Raw genomic sequence first — 9,474 nt, forward strand, 5'->3', positions numbered from 1 at the left:
TGTGTGTCGGTGTGTGTGTGTGTGTGTGGGTGTGTGTCTGTGTGTGTGTCTGTCGGTCTGTCTGTGTGTGTGTCTGTCGGTCTGTCTGTCGGTCTGTCTGTCGGTCTGTCTCTCGGTCTGTCTCTCGGTCTGTCTCTCGGTCTGTCTCTCGGTCTGTCTCTCGGTCTGTCTCTCGGTCTGTCTCTCGGTCTGTCTCTCGGTCTGTCTCTCGGTCTGTCTCTCGGTCTGTCTCTCGGTCTGTCTCTCGGTCTGTCTCTCGGTCTGTCTCTCGGTCTGTCTCTCGGTCTGTCTCTCGGTCTGTCTCTCGGTCTGTCTCTCGGTCTGTCTCTCGGTCTGTCTCTCGGTCTGTCTCTCGGTCTGTCTCTCGGTCTGTCTCTCGGTCTGTCTCTCGGTCTGTGTCTCGGTCTCTGTGCGTGTGTGTCTCGGTCTCTGTGTGTGTCTGTCTGTCTGTCTGTCAGTCTCTGTGTCTGTGACTGTGTGTCTGTCTGTCTGTGTGTGTGTGTGTCTGTCTGTGATTGTGTGTGTCTGTGATTGTGTGTCTGTCTGTCTGTGACTGTGTGTGTGTGTGTGTGTGTGTGTGTGTGTGTGTGTGTGTGTGTGTGTGTGTGTGTGTCTGTGAGTGTGTGTGTGTGTCTGTCAGTGAGTGTGTGTGTGTCTCTGTGTGTGTGTGTCTCTCGGTCTCTGTGTGTGTGTGTCTGTCGGTCTGTCGGTCTGTCTGTCGGTCTCGGTCTGTGTGTGTGTGTGTCGGTCTGTCTCTCGGTCTGTGTCTCGGTCTGTGTCTCGGTCTCTGTGCCTCGGTCTCTGTGCCTCGGTCTCTGTGCCTCGGCTGTGTGTCGGTCTCTGTGTGTGTGTCTGTGACTGTGTCGGTCTCTGTGTGTGTGTCTGTCTGTCTCTGTGTGTGTGTGTGTGTGTGTCTGTCTGTCTGTGTGTGTGTGTGTGTCTGTGTGTGTTCTGTGTGTCGGTCTCTGTGTGTGTGTCTGTGACTGTGTCGGTCTCTGTGTGTGTGTCTGTCTGTCTCTGTGTGTGTGTGTGTGTGTGTCTGTCTGTCTGTGTGTGTCTGTGTGTCGGTCTCTGTGTGTGTCTGAGTCTGTCTGTCTGTCTGTCAGTCTCTGTGTGTGTGTCTGTGTGTCTGTCTGTCTGTCTGTGTGTGTGTGTGTGTCTGTGTGTCTGACTGTGTGTGTGTGTATGTGTGTGTGTGTGTGTGTCTGTCTGTGATTGTGTGTCTGTCTGTCTGTGACTGTGTGTGTGTGTGTGTCTGTGACTGTGTGTGTGTCTGTGTCGGTCTCTGTGTGTCTGTCTGTGTGTGTGTGTGTGTCTGTGTGTGTGTGTGTGTGTGTGTGTGTGTTACATATGCAACACGTTTACGACGAGTGTGTGTGTGTGTGTGTGTGTGTGTCTGTGTGTGTCTGTGTCTGTGTGTGTGTTACATATGCAACACGTTTACGACGACTGCAATGCATCATACGCTAATTATTGCGTGAAAGCCTGTCACACAAACACACCCAAAGCATCGGTGACATGGAGCACACACACGACGCGCGTGCAGTGAGCGTGTACCTCCGCCGCGGAGCTCCTGCAGGGGGATCGTGTCCCCTCCGCCGTCATACGGGAGATACGGGTCGGCGGAGTCCTCCTCCATACCGATCGCAGCGGTCCGCGGATCACGGGCGAGCTCGAACAGCAGCGGCGGCCATGGTCAGAGAACGCGAGCGTGATTGCGTGATTGCGTCACTCCCGCTGGTGACGTCAGCGCGTTCTGTGTACTGCGCCCCTCATGAAACGCTGGAATAATATCACGAGGCCTTCACATTTCATACGGAAGAAAAAAACAACGTGACAAAATACTTATAAGCGCTTCTTAGATATCAGAGATATTTCAGCCTAACTACGACATGAAAGCAGCACTCAAAAGCCCATGCCCTTTCCAGTCATTTTATGATTAATAGCTGTTGTTGTTATACAGTTTTCAATTTTATAAATTTATATATAAATTATTCAAGACACATATTGTATTTATTGAAATACAAATTAAGAAACATGCATATTTTATTTATTGAACAACCAATATAATTAATATTTATATAAATAATAATTGCATAATCAAATTATTAATTAATAGATTGCATATATATATGTATATAACAACTTATATTAAATAATCATAAAATGTGTATATATTATACTTAACTTATTAGCTTAAATTGTTATAGATTTAATTTATTAAATAATTAATATAATCATGATACACATATTATACTTGACTATATAGTTATAAATTATTATTTTTAATTAAAATAATACATATTTATATAAATACTGATGTATGTCATTAAATGATTAATAATCCATATATATATATAATTTAATTATGCAATTAGAATTCATATCATAATTATTATTCTAAACTATTTACATTTATAAAATAATTACTTATATATACATTCAAACATACATACATTATTGTAATTAATTATTTAACTTAATATAGAAATAAACACACAGGCTCACACTACAGAATCGCAAATTTGAAGTTTTGCACATTGATTCAGGAGGGAACAGTAGTTTTCTGCTGAGCACAGCTAAAGTCGATCATTAAACACACTCAACTACATCTGTTCACTGCCACCTGTTACACACACACACACACCTGGCGCCTTATTTCAGTGCCCAGCAAAGTAGACCGCCTCAAAATAATCTCGTAGACTCACTCCAGTATCTAGGACGGAGCAAGAATCAGCAGCGAACACAGCAAACCAAACGTGACCAAACACACACACACACCACAAAATCTCCATTTACCTTAACAATAATCCTGCTGTTGCCAGGTAACCGCTCTGGACCATGTGATCAGGTCACCCATCGGCTTTTATTATGGTGTTTAAATCAAAGCAGCAATCACAGTCTCAGTCCAGTTAGTGTTTTCAGCTTCACATGACATTAGCGTCCCGCACACACACACACACACACACTCCGCACCTGACACGTCGTCACACACAACAACCGGCGCAAGTCTGTCCAAACTTCCTGAAGCGCCTCCTTCATGCTGACAGGGCAGCCGGACTGGTTCCCATGTGTCATTTCTCTCTTTTAAGCCAAGACATACTTCACTCAGATGTTTCCCTGTAGATTATATTTCACTGTAGATTCATATTTCACTGTAGATTCTGTAACTGGCTCGTTATGTCATGCTAATGACACCTGATTTCCCATCATTCTCTGCACTGTAAAAAATGCAACTGCACATTTTCCAGTTTACGAAACCTTTTGAGTCTCAAATACTAAAAAATGCTATTTTCTTGAAACTACATAAAAACCCTTGTCAGACCAACAAAATGACCCCAAATGTTGTGCCAACTAGTCAAACACAGTTGTCTGAACAAAGAATTGCCTATTGTTGAAATGTTAAGGCTTTGTGAGTTCCCAGCATGCATTGCAGCATGAATAAATCATGCAGTTACTGTTGTAGGATTATTGTTTTGCTGTTTGCTGACTTCATTTAAACTGTTTTTGTTGTTTTGTAATTATTGTTAGTTATTTGTTGTACCGTGATGTAAAGAGCTCATCTTTTTAACTATGATTGCCGAGGTTTGTGTGTCTAGTTCTGAGGCCTAGAGAATGTTCAGTTACTTACATCCATTTCCTGGATATCTTAGTCTTGTAAGTTGTTTTAGAAGCAAAGACAATGTTGTCTACATATTACACTAAGTTTGTCATTCGTAAATAAACATAAAATCAATAATGTGGCGCCTTTTTATACATTATATACATTCTTCCAGGAAACAGAAAAAATAAACTACCTCAATGACAGTAATTGTTGTTTCAGTAGCTGTGATGAATTTTTCTATTAGCAAAATAAGACAATCAGCATTGCATGAACAAATACATTTTACATTGGTTAAACAAAGTATCTTTACTGAGAAGAACTAGAATACTATTGTTGACAGAACTCAAAAGTCCTACTGCATCAAGTTGCCTTATTTTTTTGTTTTCTCAACTATTTATTTTTACAGTGTGCTTGTGTATTGTGTCGGATGGGTAAGTTTCAGAGTGAGTTTGTGTTAGACATGCTGAGATGCGAGCAGCTATCGTCGGATCATCAGGATGGAATGAGAGGTAGAGTTGAGTGTCATCAGCATAGCAGTGATATGAAAAGCCATGCTTCTGAATGACAGAACCTAGCGATGCCATGTAGACAGAGAAGAGAAGTGGTCCAAGAACTGAGCCCTGAGGCACCCCAGTAGCTAGATGTTTCTGAATGAGAGTTTGTTTGAGAATGACACTGAAAGGCGACTCCTCGCTGTTACACGCAGACAAAAGCTCTTGTTGTGTGTGATCCAGCAAACAAAAGTCTGCGGGACGCCACTCCGCTGCTGCGGAGACACTCATGAATAATGAGCAGCCCGACTCAGATCTCATGGCCTCTGTGTGCAAAACTGTACAACACTGTTTTTATGCATGTTGTCATCCCACTGCTTTAATAATGACACACACTTCTAGAAGAAGCTGTGTGTCCTGCAGTCAGAAACCCAATAGCAGTGCGTTTGTGTGCCAAACCACCAAAATCACCAGGCTGTTGCTGTCCGACGAGTCATACTCAGAAAAGTGACGTAAAACACTACCGTTTGCAAGAAATTCATACTTTTATTCAGCAAGCATGCATTATGAAGGATCTGAGGATCCTCAAATGCAAACTGTGCGCATTTTGCTTCAAGAGAGCAACCATACATTTGTGTTGTGTTTTACTTTCTTTCTTTTATATTCATTTATTCTTCATTAATTTATAATAATTTATAATTTAATCATTTTATTATTCCATTTAATCATATAAACCTTTATAATAATCATTAGTCATTTATATACCCATTTTATAGATTTTTTTATTGATTAGTCATTTATATTATATTATATTGTTGTTTTTTATAATATGTTTCTATTGTTGTTTAGTCTTACGAAGTCTGAGCATTGAAACATGCGCAACAGACTATTCAATAAACTCTGATCCTTTTTTATCATCACTTCATCTCCTGCTTCTGCTCTTCACTGGCTTGTTTCTCAGTCAACTTCTTGGCTGATAGAAGACTGTTAATACAGTTCTGAGTATTTTAGGTACCAGACAAGACTTCCTGTTAACAGGTTTTGGGTATTAGACTACTTTGCTGAAGAGTTGTTCTGGTACCAGTCAAAACTGATATTTTCTAACGAGATCTGACGTCCGGGGCTGGATCTTAATCGTCTGGCATGGAGGCATGACCTAAAATTAAATTAATCAAAAGTGGCAGTAAAGACATTTATAATGTAGGGACCCATGAAATCAGTTTTGTTTTTTCCCAAATTCCATTTTTTCCATTTAAAATTTTCTAAATTCAGTTTTTTTCAGTTTAACGTTTCTAGAAATTAAATGTTATTTATCAAAAAGCATGTCTAATTAATTGAAATCATAAAACTTACCATATTAAACTTCAATTTATTAAATATTTAACAAAAATTAAATTTTTAAGGTCCTATGAAATGTTTTATTTTTCTGCTAAATAAATTCTGGTAAATATATCTTTAAAAAAAAACTTTTTAATAATAATTTTAGTAGTAGTAGTTGTAGTACTATCATTACATTAAGTAATATTTCCGTCACAGTTTCTTCAAGTTAAACCGCACTTTTATTTTGACGGGTTGCTGTAAAGACCTTTAGGTTTCTGTTTGAATAGAATATGATGATAGTTTTACTCAAAAGATATGGTGAAATGCTCATGAAGTGACTCTCTGAGCAGTTATGGAGATTATGTTTAAGTGTTCATGTACTCATATAGAGGCGACAGGCGCTGAAATCACCACGAGCCTCATGCGCACTTCAGTATGAGTAGTAAACAAAACCGCGCGTCTGCGCCATTCATTCACACAGAGACACGTAGAACATGCAGGATTCATATTTAAATGGTATTTTTGTGGCTTAATGTTCAAAGACACCAGTCTATATTGAGTTTTGTTTTAAGTGAACTGACCTACTTTTGATGTATCCATCCAAAATTTCATAGGGCCTTAATAATGTTACAAAATATTTCTATTTCAAACGAATGCTGTTCTTCCGAACTTTCTACTCATCAACGAATCCTGAAAAAATAAATGTTTCTTGAGCAGAAAATCAGTATATTCGAAAGATTTCTGAAGATCATGGGACACTGAAGACTGGAGTAATGATGCTGAAAATTCAGCTTTGATCACAGAAATTAATTATATTTTACTCTATATTCAAATAGATGTAGCGAATCAGCTCATGGGAAATATGAATAATTAACCATAAACTGTTATTTTAAATTGTAATAATATTTCAGAATTTTACAGATTTTACGTTTCTTTTTTTTGATCAAATAAATGCAGCCTCTGTGAGCAGAAGAGACTACTTTGAAAAACATTAAAAATCTTACCGACCCCAAACCTTTGAAAGGTAAAACCTGAACAACTTTAGCACCGGAAATATGAACACGAGCAAATATAACGCTTGCATATCAACCACAAGTGAGATCACATCATGCCTGTTAAAAATAAACAGGACTCGTACAATAAAGAAACAACTTGTGGCTGAGCTGTGGTTCATGCAACATTTCTCATACGGTTATGCTGGACACAGATACTAACACATTTTAATATAAAACTGCATTCAGATTCCATATCATTTCCAAAATGTGGTATATTTCTGAGTGAAACGAAATATTCAACATGAAAAAAAAGATTGGATCATGAAAATGAGGTGTCATGTATTATAATGGATCCAGATGGCCGACGGGGAGGGGCTAAAAAACAAGAGGGCTTGAAGATGTTATCAGAGAAGGAAAGTTGTTTCAGAGGTGCAGCAGGTTATTATGTTTCAATGAACACCTACAAATTGCAATGTGCAGCCGTGAACTGTTCAAAACAGGGTTTCCAAAACTGGGATATGTGAGCAGATGAAAAGCCAATAATTGACTTTATTCACTGAACTGACCTCACCTGAATAATGACTGTTTACGCCTGTCTTTTTGGTTAAATTCTGTTTGCATCACTGAATCATTATTGTCTCGTTTATCACAGAAAAGCTGCTTTGAAACAGTCTGTATTGTATTAAGCGCTATAGAATTAAAGATGACTTAACTCGAACTGACTGAATTAAATAAATCATAAAACTGTAACATTAAAATAAATATCTAAAAAATAAAACCAATTAAGCCAAAAATCCTTACAGAAACAAATACATTTAAAAAATATTTTAAAATATCGATAAATCAAAATATTGATATAAAATATTAATATTTGTATCAATATTAAATATGAATACATACCTAATATAATTTTAAAACATTCTTTTTGGTTATCTTCATGTTGTGTGACCATTAACTTCCATTAAATAATGTTAGCAGATAAAATGTTTGATTTTGATCATGTATTTTGATAACTTAAATGTTGAAATTAACATTAACCAAAATTAATGCATTAGAAGTATTTTTCATTTTTAGCTCGTTAACTAATGCAGTTAACTAAGGGGCCTTATATATATATATATATATATATACAGTGGGGCATTTGTTTTGTTTATCTACATGTCATGTGACCATTAACCGACATCAAAGAAAATCACAAAAATGTGAATGTGTTGTTAAATTACTGAAATAGTAGCCTAACTTAAAATTTCAGGAAGCACATCAAGTGAATATTTTCGGTAAAAAGGGGTTCGACTGACAAAAGCATATGTGAATCATTAGTTCACAATGAGTCCAACAATGAGCACTAGCACTAAAAAAGCAGCACTATCGCTAAAAAGCACCAAAGAGAGAAAGAAACATGAAACTGCCCAGAAAGTCCATTTTATTCAACCAAAAGCACTTGAAGGCACCTGAGGTCATAATTGAGACGGTGAGTGAGCATCAGATGTGGGCCTGCTGTACCTGGAGACGCGTCCCCGTCGAGCAGGTTGTCGTCCTCGGTGGTGTGGAAGTCCATGATGACGCCGGCACCATCGAGGAGCTCCTCGTCGCTGCTGGCGCTGGTGATGCTGTTGTAGCTGTTCCTGCCGAAGCCTCTGTTGAACAGCTGCTCAGACTCCATCTAGCAACACGACAGCCTGAGAAGAGCAACACAGACAGTCACCAGAAGCCACACCGACGATTCAAGCAACTTATACAGTTAATCATGCAAACATACAAGTGGAAGAAATGTCACTTTTAAATGGACAAATTATCAGACATATGTGACCCTGGACCACAAAACCAGTCATAAGGGTAAATTTTTCGAAATAGAGATTTTTGGCCGAGATACAACTATTTGAAAATCTGGAATCTGAGGGTGCAAAAAAATCTAAATATTGAGAAAATCATCTTTAAAGTTGTCCAAATGAAGTTCTTAGCAATGCATATTACTAATCAAAAATTAAGTTTTGATATATTTACAGTAGGAAATTTACAAAATATCTTCATGGAACATGATCTTTACTTAATATCATAATGATTTTTGGCATAAAAGAAAAATCAATAATTTTGACCCATACAATGTATTGTTAGCTATTGCTGCAAATATACCCCAGCGACTTAACACTGCTTTTGTGCTGCAGGGTCACATATATATATATAAAACTGTTAATTCATATTTTAAAATTAAGTCATTAAAAACTAAAATGACAAATTAATAATAACATTTAAAGTAAAAATGATTCAAATTTGCAAAATTATTTATTATTTTATTATTAACCACATTTTAAGACATGAATTAACTTTTCATTTAGTTATTTAAACATATATAAAACAAAATTATTAACTTATTTAACATTTAAACCATACCATATAAACAAATAAACTGTTATAAATGCCTATGATGTGATTTATTTATTAATCCTCCTTGCTGAATAAAAGCATGCATTTCTTTTAAAAAGAATAATAATTACTATATTATTACCATCATTATTATAAATATTCCAAATTGTGTCATGCAAGTCTGAATAATAATAGCAATAATATTAAAATATATTATTAAATAATAAATGTTATACAGGTTTGCATAATAATAACAATAATTATTATTATATTTTATTATTGTTATGAATAAAAAATATTATTACAAATATTATAAATAATATACATATTATAAATATTTAATCTAAATAACACAATAAATATTATTTTACTAAAAACATAAATATTATTTGTGTCATGCATGCATAGCAATACAAATACTACTATAATACATAAAATATATTATGCATACATGCATAAATCAAATCAGAGGAGCGTTGTGAGGTCATGATTGTGATTAAATCACTGCTGCCCCCTACTGGACAGAGTATTAAACATTCACAGAGAGAGAGTGAAAACAGCAGCAAGTGCTCTCTGTGTGTGTGTGTGTGTGTGTGTGTGTGTGTGTGTGTGTGCAACTTGTGTGTGTGTGTATGTGTGTGTGTGTGTGTGTGAAATTTGAGTGTGTGTGTGTGGGCGCGTGTGTGTGGCAGTAATGTGT

General features: G+C 36.9%; 1 protein-coding gene across 1 annotated transcript in view; it reads right to left on the bottom strand.

The window, feature by feature from the left end:
- LOC107553515 (H(+)/Cl(-) exchange transporter 3-like) overlaps positions 1-9,474 on the bottom strand; it is a 66,949-nt gene that overhangs the window by 48,313 nt on the left and 9,162 nt on the right. The window contains exon 2 of the mRNA XM_016235777.1: positions 7,914-8,089. Coding sequence (XP_016091263.1) covers positions 7,914-8,073 — 160 coding nt within the window. The 5' untranslated portion in view covers positions 8,074-8,089. The remainder of the gene's footprint in view (positions 1-7,913; positions 8,090-9,474) is intronic.

Source organism: Sinocyclocheilus grahami, unplaced genomic scaffold (genome assembly GCF_001515645.1).
Source record: "Sinocyclocheilus grahami isolate Dianchi unplaced genomic scaffold, SAMN03320097.WGS_v1.1 scaffold474.1, whole genome shotgun sequence".
In the NCBI taxonomy this organism is placed as follows: domain Eukaryota; kingdom Metazoa; phylum Chordata; class Actinopteri; order Cypriniformes; family Cyprinidae; genus Sinocyclocheilus; species Sinocyclocheilus grahami.